Genomic DNA, 18,232 nt, shown 5'->3' with positions numbered 1-18,232 from the left:
AAAAAAAAAAAAAAAAAAAAAAAAAAAAAAAAAGCAAGTAAAAATTAGGTCAATCAGATTCTTTTTAAATTCTGTTCCTGATTTTTTTCCCTACCTTGTTTATCTCCTTTAAAAGCAGTTTAGGTAGTAATTGTTATTATTAGCAATTTTGGATTGCTTTGCTTCCTCTTCCTCTATTGCAAGGTTGAGATAATCTTTTAAAACAGATTTAAATATATTTGGTTGTTTTTGGCAGTGAAAAGAGATGTTCAGCTGTTTTTAAGTAACTTTATTATTTAAGTAATAAGTGTTCATAGTGGAAAAATAAGAAAATTAACCTAAGCAGAAAGTGAATAAAAATGTCACAACCCAAGCACACCTTAATGTTTTAGTAATATCTTTCAGATTTTGGTACATTGTACACTTTTTTTTTTTTTTTAAGATTTTTTTTATTGGGGAATTGGGGGATGGGAACAACGCTGGGGAATTGAGGGAAGGGAACAGACAAGTTGCTGTCCTTTTGTTCTTCAGTCTAGTTGTGGTATTGTACACATTTTTTACAAAACAGGATTGTATTGTATGTTTTGTAACCTGCTTTTCTCAATATACAGCTTAACACATTTTGAAACTTGAAAATAATTTTATTCTTACTTTGAATATAGGATTTTATGGAAGACCTTGGGTTATGGAACAGAGAAAAGAACTCTTTAGAAGGTAAATTTTTATTATATGAAGGAGAGCTTAAACAATTAACATTTTTGTTTGAAGAAATACTAACACTGAATAGGCCAGGTGCAGCTTGATGATTTCTCTCATTTGCAGAAGTTGGTTTTTTTTTCTCTTCACTTAGACCCTAGTGGTCTTCAAACTTTACTGGGGAAGCTGAATAGATTTGGAGCTTCATCTGCCTCACTCAGAGCTATTGTGTTTTTAGTTAAGATTTTAATATGTTGACATTCCTTGTAATATTTTTTATAATTGCACTGGATTACAAAAAGGTTAAAAGCTATTGCCCCAGAATATTAGCTTTGTAAGAGATGGAGACGCTCCAAGGAAAGGAATACTTTGAGATTTACAGCCTATATACATGTTGCCTGTTTATACATATGTAATTTTCTTTTCCCTTAAGGCTCCAGAAATGGGAATTAAATACATACTTGTACGCCCCAAAAGATGACTACAAACATAGGATGTTTTGGCGAGAGATGTATTCAGTGGAGGAAGCTGGTAATCTTGTTCTTTTTAATCCATAAATTCAGAATGTGTGTAGAAAATAGCTATATTTTAAACGAAGTTGTACAAAAATTTTATGAAGTATTTTATTTTCACTTTGTAGGTAGTTTCCTTTTCTTCTGTCTGGTAATTCTATGGGAGTTAGTGCTAACTCATAGACTCAGAGTGGTACTAACTGCACAGCCATAGTATGATTCATGGGTTTGCCAGTCTGACTCTACCTGTTCTGTGGTCATAAATTGTACTTTTGAACTTCTGCCAGTGGCCTAAACAGTGGACCACTGGACGAAGAGGTGCTGAAGCAGGGATAGGTCTAGAGCCCGGCAAGTGAAGCAGCCACCTTGGACGCAAATTTTATGGGACTCAAAAACAAATCAGTAATCAGGATAAATAATATTTGATGCAATTTTTAAAACCAGTTAATGCAAAAAAAATCCATGAACAAAGCAAAATTTTGAATAAATATCAGTATTACTGATACTTTTGCTTCAGGCTCAAGTATGGTTTGGTCTTGACCATTTGATTACTATTACTCGTCCTGTCTTGATTTAAAATAAAGACCTCACCCTAGTCCAGGCCTGTACTGAAGTGAAAAGCCATCACAAACCATCCTTGCTACATGTGTTCTTATGTTGAGTTATATAAAATTTGTAAATCATACATCACAGAACCTCCTTGTAAATTAGACAGTGGTGCTTTTCTTTGGGGACTTGAGTGAATGGGAAAACATTTTCATACTTGGAATTAAATGGTAGACACATGTAGCTAATGAGATGTTTGGTTACAGAGCCCAGCCAAGGCACTGAAGGAAGAAAGTTTTCTTAAATTACAAAGAAGCAATTAAAACTTAATCCCATCTCCACTTTGTGTTGTAGTTTACTACTTTATATAATTTAAGTGTGTCTTTAACATAATTATTTTCTGGTGATGCTGGTAATGAAATTTAATGTGATTCATAATCAAAATACAGTCAAATGACTGTCTTCAGTTACCACTGAAACTTAATTTAAAGATATATTCTGTGATATGGAGTAGTATTTCAATTTACTTCGGAAAACTCTCACATTTTAAAAACTTAAAATCTGTAATGAATATTTTTCCTGTAGTTACAAAGATAAGGGGTCAGGATTATTTAGGCCATCACTTAAACCCAGTTTTTAAGAATACGTTTTTCTTTTTATTGTCACACTGAACATGACAATTTAGTGAAATTTAAGCGACTTCCTTTCCTGACTCATTGTAAATTGGAGAAAATGACCTCTTCAGTTGAAAGGTGAAAGTTCTTTTAGTTTTCTGTGCTGCTTTCTAAAATCATGGACTCTGTTCTTTAGAACAACTTATGACTCTCATCTCTGCTTCACGGGAATATGAGATAGAGTTCATCTATGCTATCTCACCTGGACTGGATATTACCTTTTCTAATCCCAAGGAAGTTTCTACATTGAAACGCAAACTGGATCAGGTAACTTCCTTCCTTTTTCATTACAGTTCCCTGAATAGGTACTTTAAGTTTTCTGAAATATTTTTATGATGTTAAAAGGAAACCAAATTTATACAAAAACAAATTTTGTTTCTGCATACGTTCTTTAGTTTTAATGCTTTTGATAGTGGAATATTTTCTAAAGTGAGCTTTACTGGAGGTACTAGTGCTACTCAAAGTTCACTTTGCATGAGAACTGCCTTAAAAGAATGCTTACAAGTGATGCTTAAAAGAATGCTAACTAATAGCTTCCATTTCCAGAGATTCTTATACTGCCATGGCGTGGGGGCTTATCTCAGAAAACTAAGTGATCTAGAACCACATTTTGAGAAACTGTGTACTATTAGGTAGGTGCTCAACTAAATTTGTGACTGAGGTTATAGAAACAGGTTTTACCTGTTAGATATCAGTTTCTTTGGTTATATGGACAAGAGATGTAATTCAGCCTGGAAATGATTAGTTCCCAAGATGAGAAAAATAGACTACGTAAACATGTAAATCATTGAACCTCGTTGAAGCTTAAATTCTACTTGACATAAAAGCACAACTTTTTTTGTAAAATAAGTATGCTGATATATATAAATATGTTTTTTAAGGCAAAGGTTTATATTACTGGTGGTATTAGAATGGCTGGTAAAAAATTTAAGATAGTTACATTTCCACGAATAAGCTTTTAAGAGGTTATTTCCCTATTTGATCGAATTCTGTGTTCTTTCTGATTCACGGCCTAGTTAGGTTTATATGCAAAGAGATTAATTAGGATCAGTGTGTCTTTTGGGACTAGAACAGGCCTGGATTTACTTATCGTTCATGTTTTTATGTTTTTCTGACAGTTTGGTCTTTTATAATTAGCAACTTAAGGTGGTAGAATTATAGTCCACATTGTAGAAGCTTTGTTGGAACACTGGCATATTGCATTCAAACCCAAATGAAAAATGGGTCCCCAAACTGTCTAGCTGTTTAACATAGAAAATGTAAAAACAATAAATTTGGCTTTGAACATTTTACCAAGGAAGTATTTGACTCTTAAATATAATTATTGAGTATATACTTTAATATTTGAAATCCTGTGTTTTTTACTCTGAGATGATAAAGCCCCTTGTTTTCTTACCCTAGGTTTCTCAGTTTGGGTGCAGGTCATTTGCCTTGCTTTTTGATGATATTGACCATAATATGTGTGCAGCAGACAAAGAGGTATTCAGTTCTTTTGCTCATGCCCAGGTCTCCATCACAAATGAAATTTATCAGTACCTAGGAGAGCCAGAAACTTTCCTCTTTTGTCCCACAGGTATTGTATATAATAGCTTTATATTTAACTAGTCTTGAAATATAAACTTGTAAAGAATCATGTATGGGGCTTTATTGTGCTATTCCCTCTCCCTTTGGCATATAAACATAGGAATTCTTTTTCTAGAAGACATTTTTTAAGATCTTAAATTGGAGAAATTTTAGTGACTAATAAATGACAACTGAATAGGCAAAAGAGTTTATGTAGTTTTTAGTACTGGAAGTGCAGTAGTCGTCCCCCCTTTATCCATGGTTTTGATTTCTGCAGTTTTAGTTACCCATGGTCAACCACGGTTGGAAAATACATATGCTACCTGCCTGCTAGTCACTTACCCTATTTCCCCATGTATAAGATGCACCCTGTTTTCGAAAAATTGGGGGGGTCTAAAAACTGGGTGTGTCTTATACAGTGGTTGTAGGTTTTTTACTTGCATTTCCCACAAGTGATGAGGAGTTGTATGAATTTTATGATGAATACAACTTGAGTTCAATAACTTTATGTAATACATGTTTTTCAAATTTCGGGCCCCAAAATTAAGGTGCGTCTTATACGTGGGGAAATATGGTAGCTGTCAGGTTATCAGGTTGACTGTTAACGTATTACGGTGCTTTTGTTCAGATAATCCTTATTTTACTTAATGCCCCAAAGTGCAAGAGTAGGCTGGCAGTTCATCTATGCCAAAGAAAGGGTGTAAAGTGCTTCCTTTAAGTGAAAAGGTGAGTACATACAGTACAATAAGATATTTTGAGAGAGAGGCCACATTCACATTTATTACAATATATTATAATTCTCTTAGTTATTATTAATCTCTTACTGTGTCTAATTTATAAATCAAACTTTATCATAGGTATGTATGGGGAAAATCAATACATATAGGGTTCGGTACTATCTGTGGTTTCAGACATCCACTGGGGGCCTTGGAACATATCTCCCTCAGATAAGGGGGACTACTGATATATGAGCATTACATTTTCAGGATTAAAGGAGGGATAGTATCAAAATGAAAATGAGAAAAAAGCAGATTTACACCGTGTTTACCTTAGTCACTTCTCATTTCTTTCTACTTGTTCCTTTTTTCTACCTGTGCATCCCTGTATCCTTTATTCCTGCTCCCACTCCCAACTGAGCTCTTACTTTCAGAAGTCAGCATAGATAGCTTAATAATTTTTCCTCGCCTGTCCCCCCTTTGCCCCTCCTTTCCTTCCATTGAAAATGTTTTAGTCTCTCTCAGTTGTCTCTCAAAATTCAGCTTATAAGAAATTTTCCTCAGAATTGTATTGACTTGTTCAAGAAGAGATAAGTTCTAAGGAATTTTAGACTGAATTTATTTAACTTTGTGTCTGTGTCTGTCTTAGAGTATTGTGAGCCGTGAACCAAATTTGTATCTCAGTGGTCTGATACTGCATGAGTACTCAAATAATGTAATAAGATTATACTTGGAATTGTTTAATTGACTGTAAATTATAATTAGTTGCAGTTGAGTATTACAAATAGTCATGGGCATAATGTTGCTTTCTTTGTTGTGATATTATCAGTTCATTCCTCAGTATCCACTGATAATGAGAAATTTAGGCAATTCAGAATTATGTAGAAAATGCTCAAATTTCTAATTTATTTAGTAAACTTATATGTCTAATGATCGTGATGATTGATCTAGATGACTGTTGGAAGAATATCAGATTTTATGAATTGACTTTTGTAATGAATTGATTCTTAAATGAACTTACCACTTGAGTTTACTTCCTTTGAGGCATAACATGGAGGCCTTCTAGCATTTGGATGAAAAAATTTAGAATTGGTAGACATTTTTTTCCCCATTCAAAAACTCATGACCATTTCATTCCTGACTCTTTACTTATGTTCTCTCCTACATTCAGAATATTGTGGCACTTTCTGTTACCCAAATGTGTCTCAGTCTCCTTATTTAAGGACTGTGGGTGAAAAGCTTCTACCTGGAATTGAGGTGCTTTGGACAGGTAAGTCTTGAAGATTTATATAGTGAAACTTGAACGAGGACCTAGAGAAATTGGTTTTGGTTAATTAGATACTTTAAAAAAAAATTGAGCCTTAACCAGAAAACTTTGTTATTAAAATTCTCTTTCTTTTACAAAGTAAATGTTCTTCACTTAGTATTAAAAAAAATCTTTGAGGATTTCCAGTAAATCTAAATATTATTTACTGATAAATAATAGATCTATGGGGAACTGGGCTAAAGGGTATTGATACCAGCTCTAAGAGACTGTTCTATTTTATAAAATAAAAGCTGTCATACTAGATTGACAGCTAGTAGTCAACAAGCTATATTAGCTTTTATTCTAAGAAGTAAGGGCAGAAACCCTCCCAGAGTTTAGGTTAATTTGGGTTTGTCTTAATTAAGGGTATACTGTATTATAATGGAGAAATAAATTGTTTACATGAAAATTTCCTATTAGCGTATCAGTTTGAGGAAGCTTGCCCAAACCTTAAATATTTATACCTTTTGACTACTAATTCCATTTCTAGAAATCTGATCTGAGGAGATAATTGGGATAGGGGTGAGTAAAAAGATACATTGCTGTATTATTTTAAAAGAAAAATAGAAAGTATACATATAACAAGGAAAATACAATGAAAAATTGTATGCAGTATATTTTGAAGAACCATGTGTGGGAGTCTTTTAACAAAAGGTGGTCATTATTTCTAGGTCCCAAAGTTGTTTCGAAAGAAATTCCAGTCGAGTCCATTGAAGAGGTTTCTAAGATTATTAAGAGAGCTCCAGTAATATGGGATAACATTCATGCTAATGATTATGATCAGAAGAGACTATTTCTGGGTCCATACAAAGGAAGATCCACAGAACTCATCCCACGGTTAAAAGGAGTCCTGACTAATCCAAATTGCGAATTTGAAGCCAACTATGTTGCTATCCACACCCTTGCTACCTGGTACAAATCAAACATGAATGGAGTGAGAAAAGATGTAGTGATGAGTAAGTAGACTACTTAACTGTTGATTTTGGGAGGAGAGCTGGGGTTAACTAGAACCGTTGATTGGCAAGTAAGTATTCCTTTTTATCATCACAATTTAAGAGGTGTTTTGGTTTTTTTTTTAAGGTGTGGTGTTTAGTTCTATGAATATGTTACATACATGATGGAAGAAGAGCTGAGTGGCTTTGGACAAGTTACTTAACAACCTCTTGACCTCAGTTTTCTGTTTTTAAATGTTTTTAAAATGTGACTTAGCCTTTGAAGTCTGAGTACTAAACTGATCAGTCTTTCTTTTTTTTCTTAAACTTTATTTTTTTAAAGGTTTTATTGGGGAATTGAGGAAGCGGGGGAACAGTGTTGGGGAATTGGGGAAGGGGAACAGCCAAGTTGTTGTCCTTCAGTCTTAGTTGTGGAGGGCGCAGCTAGCTCAGCTCCCAAGTCCAGTCGACATCCGGCCGCCAGTCGGCAGTTCAGGGCAGCTCAGCTCAAGGTGCCGCGTTCAGTCTTAGTTGTGGGTGGGCATAGCCCACCATCCTTTGCTGGAGTTGAACTGGCAACCTTGTTGTTAGGAGCACATGCTCTCACCAGCTGAGCCATCCTGCCACCTGTTGGCAGCTCAGCAGCAGCTCACTTCAGGCGCAGCTCACTGGCCCATGTGGGAATCGAACCAACGACCCTGTTGCTCAGAACTCGTGCTCTTAACCAACTGAGCCACGTGGCCGGCGCTGCTTAGTCTTTTAGTGTTCCCCTTGTCCTTAGAATTCTGATTCAGTTTGTGTTTTCAGGTGATTTTATTAAATGGGGTATTTTAGATGACTAGATAGATATTCTTATCTGAGTTACTTCATATATCATTTAAATTCAGCTTGTATTTATGGAGCATATTCTTATTTTTTAAACGTTGGCTTACTAATTTATTATTTATGAAAAATTCCTAATTGATTTCCAAGTAAGAGAGTGTTGGCTGGTTGTTTATTCATTAACATATAAAAACCTATTGTATGGCAAGTACATTTTCCTGGGCACTAAAGGTGCAAAGAAGAAAGCATTCCCTACTTTTGAAGAACACGGTCTGGTGTTGGATAAAGCATATAGGCAACTGTACTGTAATATGGTAAATGCTGACATAATTATCTACAAAATGTAGGAACACACAGGAGGGAGTGATTATTTCCCATAAGCAAATTTGGTGATACGAAACGATTTTGTAGGGGAGCGGGTACTTAAACTGGGCCAAAGTATGAAGAAAGTTTGCTGGGGATTAAAGGGTTGGTGGGCTGGAGGTGAAAACACTGGACACTGAAATTTGAAGTCATGTGAATTTGGACTTACTTGGGGGTATTGAAATGTCACATAACACTTACTGGTATGTAGTCTCATAGTTGTGTTCTGTTTCCCAATTGTGTGCTCCTACTTCCAATTCTGTTTATTAAATTAATGCCTCCTTTTAAGGGTCAGTCATTATTACTCTCCTCCCCAGTAAAAAACAACAAAATTAGGGATATAATCTCAATCCCCTCTGTATACGTGGCACTTAGCTCCTACTTAAGGCAGAGAGCATTAAGGAGTAGTAGACATTAGCGAAACTGGGCTGTGTGCAGGGAAATAAGAAGGAAAGCTAAGAATAGAAGGTTTTCAATACCAAGCCAAAGAGTTCAGACTTAATTTTTTCTATTACCATTCCTGTTTCAGAGCTTCATTATGTGGTTATTATCTGTGCTCATATGTGGGCACTCTAATCGATTTTTTTCTTTCCCCCTCAATGCATTTTATTAGTTTTCCCTTTTTTTTCACAATTATTTGTCCATTAAATTATAAGCCGCTGAAGGGTAGGGAATGTTTTCTTTATGGAACGCTTAGCACCTTAACCTTGCATTCCCAGTAATTGGTACTCAGTGGACATTTATGAGTGACTTTTCCAGTGATTCTAAAATTCATGTTTTTTATGTCAGCTGGGATTTTACATTTAGGAGTGCATTTAGAAACTATTCTAGGTGAAGTTATTCAGTGAAGGCTCTTGGTCGGTTTGCATTTTTGTGTTTAAGGTTTGTTCTTGTTACAGTTTTTTGCTTCTCTATACTGTAACAACTGGTGTTTTGCATTTGTACCTCTCACTTGTCAGGATGCTTTTGTAATCACAGTTTTTGTGCTCACTTTTTTTACAGCTGACAGTGAAGACAGTACTGTATCTATCCAAATAAAGCTAGAAAATGAAGGCAGTGATGAAGATATTGAAACTGATGTACTTTATAGTCCACAGATGGCTCTGAAGTTAGCTTTAACAGAATGGTTGCAGGAGTTTGGCGTACCTCATCAGTACAGCAGTGAGTTTTGGCCATTCTTTGTAAGGGGGTTGGAGCACATGGGTGAGTCATAAAGTAAAGAACATTTGTGATGTGCCTTACCATAGGCCCACCAAGCAAAATGAAATTTAGGAATCTAGAGAAAAATAATGTTTATGAAATCTTACTTTTGGTCTTAAATAGCTTTATCTTGATGGAACACTAATTTGTTCAATAAGTATATTTTGAAATAATTGTTTTTAAATACATATCTTGAGAAAATAATAGGTGTTAGCATGTTTAGGGATGTTTATCACCTGTTTCTTCTTCTTTCCCCACTTCTCTGGTGGTTTTAGAGAAATTGCACTTTTTTCAGGGTTCATATTATTTGGAAGTTCAAATTGAGGTTCCAGTTATAGATATGATAAAACATTTTTCTAGATCTAATTTGTTCTTTTTCTAATTCTGATTATCTCTGTGGTAATTTTTTTTTTGTAGGTAGACAAGTTGCACACAGTGGAGCTAAAGCAAGTGTAGTTGATGGGGCTCCCCTAGTTGCAGCACCCTCTTTAAATGCCACAACTGTAGTTACAACCGTTTACCAGGAGCCCATTATGAGCCAGGGAGCAGCTTTGAGTGGTGAGCCTACAACTCTGACCAAGGAAGAAGAAAAGAAACAGCCAGATGAGGAGCCTATGGATATGGTAGTGGAAAAACAAGAAGAAACAGACCACAAGAATGACAATCAAATACTAACTGAAATTGTTGAAGCTAAAATGGCAGAGGAATTGAAACCAATGGACACTGATAAAGAGAGCATAGCTGAATCAAAATCCCCAGAGATGTCTATGCAGGAAGATTGCATTAGTGATATTGCCCCTATGCAGACTGATGAACAGACAAACAAGGAGCAGTTTGTGCCAGGTCCAAATGAAAAGCCTTTGTACACTGCAGAACCGGTGACTCTGGAGGATTTGCAGTTACTTGCTGACCTATTCTACCTTCCTTATGAGCATGGACCCAAAGGAGCACAGATGTTACGGGAGTTCCAGTGGCTTCGAGCAAATAGCAGTGTTGTTAGCGTCAATTGCAAAGGAAAAGACTCTGAGAAAGTGAGTATGCTTAATTTATCTGCTTCTCCAGGCGGGATGGTTCCTCTGCTGATGATAGGGAAGAGGTCTTAAATAAGTAGTACACTGGTAACTGGCAGAAAATTGACCACATCTTAGAATATATTCTGTAAAGTGTATGTGGGCTCTGCCGAATCTGGTACATTACAGTTCCATAGTTTGACCTTTTAGTTAGAAATGAAGAAAAGTCAAAGTTGATGATTTTAGAAATATTTGTTAGTTTGGGCAAATTTTTATTGCTTATCTAAAGAATTTAAGCTCAGTGATACTTTAATGTTTAGGATAAATTGCCCACACCTGGTACCAGAACAGCTTAGTTTATAACTATGTTTTAAATTATTGTGTTAAGCTTGCAGTTTTTTTTGACTTTTTATTGATCCTCAATAGATTGAAGAATGGCGGTCACGAGCAGCCAAGTTTGAAGAGATGTGCGGACTAGTGATGGGAATGTTCACTCGGCTCTCCAATTGTGCCAACAGGACAATCCTTTATGACATGTACTCCTATGTTTGGGATATCAAGAGTATAATGTCTATGGTGAAATCTTTTGTACAGTGGTTAGGTAGGTGCACCAGGAATAATCTCTTCTCAGATACACTGTCCCTTAAAAAAGAGAGATTATCCCACAGGGAGAAAAACATTTAGGGAATTGGCGAATTTCCAACTCTTTTAATTCTTTGTCTAGAGTTCTTTCAAAGGTGTAGCCATTGTAGACTTGCGATGCAAGTCTCAGTAAATACATTGAGCACGTTGATTTTTCTCCCTTGGGCTAATTCAGCCTAAATATCTTGAAAATGTATTAGAAAGTACTGACTTTAACTTGGTCTGACTGAATGCTTGCTGGATGGAACCTTGTATACCACTTTTATATGATTTGGAGATGAGACACTATGAATTGTGACTGTGTAAGCTCTCTGTTGCTTGCTGTGTCTTGATAACATTAATGCTGTGTTTAACAGAATAATTGCCGAAATGACATAAGGGGCCTGGCAAGAGGAAGCCGTCCTCCCAGCCCTGTGCGCATGCGAGCTTTAGTGGTGGGCTATTCTGGTGCTCCTTGGTATTATTTCATACATGGCTTTCTCTTTATCTCTCTACCAAGTAATTGGTTTTAGCAGGGGATGGAAATTGCAGTCCCCTAAAAACTCTGTTTATTAATGGACTTCAGAATGTCTCCTTTGAAAACTTTTTTTTGGGGGGGAAATGTTCAAACTTGGTAAAAAGCACCAGCATGGCCAAGTTTCTCCAGGGACCTCATTTCATTTCCAGGTTATCAATCCAGCTATAAGGAATATGTAATGGACTTACATACAGCACACAGCAGGCAGCAAGGCTAACTGACATGTCATAGTTTTCATAGTAGTCACAAATACTGTGATGGGTTACATGGTCTTGACTGTGAAATAGATGTGTGACGCTGTGAGCTTAGATTAACTAAGGAGTAGTAGCAATGAGATTTCTCACTTTCTGCCTATATACTTTGGGCTCTTAAATATTAAAAAAATAATAGCTTCCCTGTGATATAACTATTAGCAGCTAAAAGTAGTCTGTGTTAATTTGAAAATATAAAACTTTGGGTTCCTGTGTATGTATGTACACAAACACACCTCCACACACACCCACAGTAGGTAGAAGAGAAAATTTTGACTTCTTGTTGAAAGGCCCTAGCATACCTCTTTTCTGTGATAGATGTCTGCCCTTAGGCTCAGGAAAAAACTTTATGTTGGTTGTTGGATGACAATTTCCTGGCCAGAGGTTTATAATTAACCCTTATAAAGATTTAAATCTTAAGTTTCTACTCTGAGATCTGGATTATTGAGCTTGAGAAAGTGTCACTTAAAACATTTGATATTCAGTTTTTAATTCAAGAATTATTAAAAATTAAGTTCGTGATTATATAGTGTTTTCTCTGAGGCTTTACCTCTGTATATGTGCATTTATGGGGCAGCTTTCCCAAATTGTATACATAGCTGTTGTACAGTCTGAAGGTCAGAGCATCTTAGAAGTTTTAAATGATCATCTTGGCATCCACATCACATAGCTTTACAAAAAAAGCTCACCACAAGGAGAGTATTTTCATATTCTATAGTAATTTCAGGGAGTTACTGATTAGAACCCTCTATTTTCCTCCTCCTCTCTCCAGTCCAGCTGGCATTCAGTCCTTTAAAGAATGTGGCTATGCAGTACTTTTGATTACTAATGACTTCTATTATCTTCTTCCCCATTGTGTACAGATGGGAGAATCATCAGCACAAGTGTCTACTACTATTGGATGGACAGCGGCAGATGTTCACAGCGCGTCATGATTAATTAGTTTAAATTGAAAGGTTCTATCTGTGAGGTAGCTCAGGTAGATAGATTTAAGGGCAGTAGGCATGAACTGAAGTCACGTTTGCGCAGCGACTGAGGCATTAACCATGTTTTCATTTACACAGCTCTTCGTACATGCAGCTTTTTATTGTAATAGTTGGAAGTGCTAGTTACGTTGTAGTCTCAAAGTCGGGGGTAGGGGAAATTGGCTGATCTTAAAGTTTGAGAGGTGTAGTTTTTTCCCCTGCAGTGTAAATTTACACTGAGCTATGGAATGGGGCAGGTTCTCTTGTCATAGCCTAAATTTTGACCCTATTTCACATGTATTTTATAAATACTACATTATATATGTTTTTTAAAAGTACCCCTACCCCTAGAAAATGACAAACCTGGATATAATCTCTTAATGGGCCTGAATTGTCAACAACAAAAAATTGATTTGCTTTGGGACTGTCTGACTAGCACACTATACCTTGTATTGATGAGACTGTTAACTTGAACAGGAGGTAGAATGCTGTCTTCAAATGGAAAAGAACTATATTGCGCTGCTTATCTTGTCAGAAGATTAGGCAGGTGATTTTGATTTGGCCTCCAAATATTTGCCTTTAATTCTCTCTTTTTTTGTTAACTGCTTTTATTGCATATGAAGTTGGAAGTGGTGAACCATTTAATGCTGACTTCTGGACCTTAAAGCCTGCTACTCTGTCCATGTGTTCATTGCACTGCAAAGATTATAATGGCCAATCAGGAGCCAGATACTGTCATACTTTTAAGAAAGTATGTCTTAGCGCTGGACAAATTAGGAGCAAAAGTAGGCTCTCCTTAGTTCTCAGAATCTGTCAGACTGGTATTATCACTAACCAAATCTGAATTTGGATTGTCCTTACCAGGGGGAGGGAAATTCTCATTGTGTTTTGTTGCCAACTTAAGTGAACAATTTCTTTTATTTATTCTGCTGGCCTTAGTTTTCTGACAAGATTAACCCCTTTTTGCCCCTTTTTCCCTTTCCTATACCCTTCCTCAAAATGTAAAATGTGACTTCAGACAAGTTTAATTCCTTCATGGGCTGTGATAATAAAATGTCTCATCTATTTCATTCATTTCACTTTATAACTAATTTTACTACAGAGCAAGCAGCTGGCTTGATTTTTATAGCTGTTTCTAGGGAATATATAAACTTGACTCAGACAAACTTGAGACTTATTACCCTTCCAATAATTAAAGGGTAGAACTCTAACAGTGATTAATTAATTAATCAAAGGAAGGAGCATCAGTATTGAAATTCCATTATGAATTAAACAAAATTATTATCACAGCCTTGCCCTGAAACCCTGGATTATTATTGTTAGAGAGCTATTTCCACAAAGTGTTTGTTAGTTTGTTGGACGTTTGAGACCCCAGGAAATCCCCTTTCTCGTAACGTTCTCCGCTTGGATCTGATCTCAACAGGGTGTCGTAGTCATTCTTCAGCACAGTTCTTAATTGGAGACCAAGAACCCTGGGCCTTTAGAGGTGGTCTAGCAGGAGAGTTCCAGGTATCAATATGAATTCACAACTGAATTGACATTTTCTTTGTTTTATGAGAAACCTTATATTGCGCATCAGATGGCTGGAAGGATTGGTCTGCCGAAGGCTTTCTAGTCCCAAATTCAATTTAGTTACATAGCTGGATTTTAAATCAAATTTTCCTCCTCTTTCACAGTAATTTCTGAAGGAGATGCTGCCAATTCCCCCCGCGCCTGCGAAGCGCAGCGGCTCTAGGTACACACTTCACATTGTTTCTTTGCAGGTCGCACAGCATTTTAATCTGCGCCCGCAATGCACAATGCGCGCATGCTTGTCTGCCAGTGGAAACTCCATGAGCAAAAAGAATGAATATTATGCAAGTGAATGATGAAAGGGCTTTTGGATACTTTTCTAATTATTTTATAAATAAAACTTATATGTGGAAAAAAAACAGTATATTAATGCCTATGTAAACAAAATATGAAACTTTTTTGGCGTTAGAATTTGTTCATGGACTTTTCAGGTACTCTACTTTTCTCCCCCCAACAGGTGCTCTGCTGCGCACAGCAAACTGAAGCGCATTGCTTTGGGGATAAAGCGTCTCCTGGACAGATAACCCTCTTCAGACCAAACCTCTCCTCCTGACATTCTGTTCTGCCATCTTTTAGTAGAGAGATGGTATATATAAGATTGGTTTAAAAAAAAAAAAAGATTTGTCATAATTGGAATCTATTTATTTCTTTTTACTGTAAATTTAAATCCCTATTTATATGCCACTGAAACTATGTTTGGGTAATTTCTATTCAGAAGCACTCCCCTCCCCCAGCAAAGAGGTGTTTATATTAGTAAAGCATAGTATACCCCTCTTCTTTAGGTCTGCCTGCAGTAACCAGTTAATATTAAGTTGGTAATCTGCAGTGCACACCCATGTAAAGAAATGGATATTTCCTCAACACTAATCCATCTCCTTTTTCTTTCTTCCCACAGCGTTTGTTGCCAATTGATGGGGCAAATGATCTTTTTTTTCAACCACCCCCACTGACTCCTACCTCCAAAATTTATACTATCAGACCATATTTTCCCAAAGATGAGGTAATTGTCTACCTACCAGCTTGGTGTATGGTTATGGTGTACATTACTGCTTTCCTTTGAACTATCTGGTTAAAAGAATCAGTTCTGTGGCTTAAAATATGAACTTTAGATGGAGAAAGTCTACTAAAACATTGAACATGGGGGGTATTTAAGGAAGAACCTAAGGAGTTCAGACTCCTAACATCTTGTGCTAAGTTCTTTAATTACTCCCTTAAAAAAACCAGATGAAATGTATTCAGAGTTAAAATTACTAAACAGTCAGTGGGTCTAAATGACATGTTGTCCTTGACTGACTTTCTTCAGTGTATTTGTATTCTGTAATTTTCAGTTGTGAAATGCCTACAGGCTGTTGACAATCAGCTACAGAAAAAAGCAAGCCCTTTAAAGACAATAAATGTTTAAAACATTTTGGATGTGTATGAAACAAACTCATAGTGCTGGATTTTGAATCTACTACTTACTGCCTAAAACCATCCCCTACAAAGCACTTTTCAGTGTTTACTATAACCATGCTGATTTCTACTGGTTTTACAACCGACTCAATGAATACTTGTTATTTAACAAAGCAGAGGTGACAATTATGAAAGGCCAAACATTTTGTTATTCCTTCTTAGAAGTCCAGTCTGACATACGAGTCACAATGTTGTTAAATTCTGTTGCCATTTTTCTTGATGTGTCGCTTAACTAGACTATATTTTCAGGCTTCTGTGTACAAGATTTGCAGAGAAATGTATGACGATGGAGTGGGTTTACCTTTTCAAAGTCAGCCTGACCTTATTGGAGACAAGTATGTGATGAAGTATTTGGATTTGTTGGATTTGGGAGTAACATTTCAAAGCCACATTTATTAGGTTGAGGGGAGGTGGTGACTGGGAATAAATAAAATTTTATAGGAATCCCACATTAGGTTTAATAAATCTGAATATTAACATTTGTAATATAAATATTTCCAGTTTGTACATCAAATGTAGTTGCTATCAGTTGTCATTCAAGTGCATTGGCCTTACATCACTGAGGTTTGAAATTTTGTGTTAGTAACTTAAAAACTCAACTCTGGCTTCTTTTCTTCTGAGCAGGTTAGTAGGAGGACTGCTTTCCCTTAGCCTGGATTATTGCTTTGTCCTAGAAGATGAAGATGGCATATGTGGTTATGCCCTGGGCACTGTAGATGTGACCCCCTTCATTAAAAAATGTAAAATTTCCTGGATTCCATTCATGCAGGAGAAGTATACCAAACCAAATGGTGACAAAGAACTCTCTGAAGCAGAGGTAAGGCACAGGTTTAGAATTATACTGTGGTAATTTTTTCTTAATAAAGTACTTATTAAAATAAGTAAGCAGATACATACATCTTAAAATCCCAGTGCTTTCTAAATTTATTACAAAAAAGAATTCTTAGAGCTTATTCTTAACATGCTATTTTCCACTATTCCCTCATCATTAGGACAGTTTTTGATTTGGAAGCATTGTAATACTTCCTCAAGTAAAAACACAATATAGACAACTAAAGAGCCTTTCTTTTACCTCCCTGTTTTGAAGCACCAAACTTAAGGATGTCATGGTCTCTTTGGATACTCAGGGAAAGCTTAGGTAATTAAAATTTCACTTGCTTGTTGTCAGGAATCTAACTTGCCTTCTCAGTAATGCATTTCTCATTGTAATTAAACAACAAATAGAGGTGATGATCTCAGAGTGCTTTCTGATAGAAGCACTTTTTATATGTCTGTCCCAACTTCAGTGAATTTTTCCTCTAAAAATGTTGTGCTCCACATTGGTCAATTAATGATTGTTTTTGGCTTATACATCAGCATGTGCATTTTTAAAAATAGTTCTTAAGGATAATTTTTATATCCAATACTTTCAGATATATATATATATTTGGACTCTTATTTATTTTTTAAATGTTATTATTTTATTTTTTAAATTAGTTTCAGGTGTACAACACAGTGCAATAGTTATACTTTTTACCCCTCAGTGACAACCCCCCTCCCCCAATCGGCTGCCCCCCTTCCCCCCAATATCATACATATCTATTACAATTCCCTTGACTCCACTCCCACACTATACTCCAGGTGTACAACACAGTGCAATAGTTATACTTTTTACCCCTCAGTGACAACCCCCCTCCCCCAATCGGCTGCCCCACTCCTGCCCCCCCCGACTCTTATTTTTGACATTGTCTTTTTTCTTCTATGTTGCTCCTCTTCCCCTTTTCTGAAATTCTCTACTCTCCTCACACCAGTAGTGTTTTATTATTTTTTACCTTCTGCCCCTGCCAGGTGGCAGTGTAATAAGAGACTGGTTTGGAGTGGCCTCACTTGGGGTTATATTGACACTGCAGCATGCTGGTGATTGAGCTGTTAACGTGTTGCTGTTGATACCTGACAATTATAGTTTGCAGCATAGGAACGTAATAAAGAATGACCAGTGTGTCTATTCGCAAACTTTACAAAATATGGTAAAATACATATAACAAAAGTTACCATCTTAATGATTTCTAAGTGTATAGTTCAGCAGTGTTAAATTAAGTACATTTACATTTGTATGCAAGCCATACAACCTTTTAAAAAGTTTTTATTTTGAATAATTTTAGATTTACACAAATTACAAAGATAATACAGTTCCTGTATAAGCTTCACCCATTTTTTTAAAATTAGTTTCAGGTGTACAAAACAACATATTGATCAGACATTTATACCCTTATAAAGTATAATAACCTTGGGGCTGGCCGAGTGGCGCGATGGTTAAGAACTGGCTTGGGATGCCAGAGGGCCCCGGTTCAGATCCCACATATGCGGGCCAGTGACACTGCCCTCCACAGCTAAGATGCTGAGCAACAGCTCAACCTGGAGCTGGGCTGCTGTGAGTTGCCGGTGACGGCGTAGGCTGCAGCCCCTGCTGCAGTGGGTTGCCATGGGCTACCGTATATAGCCAGCAGCCAGCGTGAGCGGCCAGCAGCCGCAGTG

General features: G+C 36.5%; 1 protein-coding gene across 1 annotated transcript in view; it reads left to right on the top strand.

The window, feature by feature from the left end:
• The window catches only part of OGA (O-GlcNAcase), a 26,286-nt gene that overhangs the window by 3,555 nt on the left and 4,499 nt on the right, over window positions 1-18,232 (top strand). Inside the window, exons 2-14 of the mRNA XM_019636367.1 lie at window positions 642-693; window positions 1,109-1,206; window positions 2,544-2,674; window positions 3,809-3,980; window positions 5,858-5,956; window positions 6,664-6,948; window positions 9,112-9,270; window positions 9,727-10,340; window positions 10,746-10,920; window positions 14,118-14,203; window positions 15,162-15,266; window positions 15,968-16,053; window positions 16,343-16,535. Of these exons, the coding sequence (XP_019491912.1) occupies window positions 642-693; window positions 1,109-1,206; window positions 2,544-2,674; window positions 3,809-3,980; window positions 5,858-5,956; window positions 6,664-6,948; window positions 9,112-9,270; window positions 9,727-10,340; window positions 10,746-10,920; window positions 14,118-14,203; window positions 15,162-15,266; window positions 15,968-16,053; window positions 16,343-16,535 (2,255 nt within the window). The remainder of the gene's footprint in view (window positions 1-641; window positions 694-1,108; window positions 1,207-2,543; window positions 2,675-3,808; window positions 3,981-5,857; window positions 5,957-6,663; window positions 6,949-9,111; window positions 9,271-9,726; window positions 10,341-10,745; window positions 10,921-14,117; window positions 14,204-15,161; window positions 15,267-15,967; window positions 16,054-16,342; window positions 16,536-18,232) is intronic.

The sequence above is a fragment of the Hipposideros armiger genome, unplaced genomic scaffold, assembly GCF_001890085.2.
Source record: "Hipposideros armiger isolate ML-2016 unplaced genomic scaffold, ASM189008v1 scaffold_28, whole genome shotgun sequence".
Classification (NCBI taxonomy): Eukaryota; Metazoa; Chordata; class Mammalia; order Chiroptera; family Hipposideridae; genus Hipposideros; species Hipposideros armiger.
The sequence above is the reverse complement of the archived record's forward strand: the minus strand, read 5'-3'. Positions and strand labels throughout refer to the sequence as shown.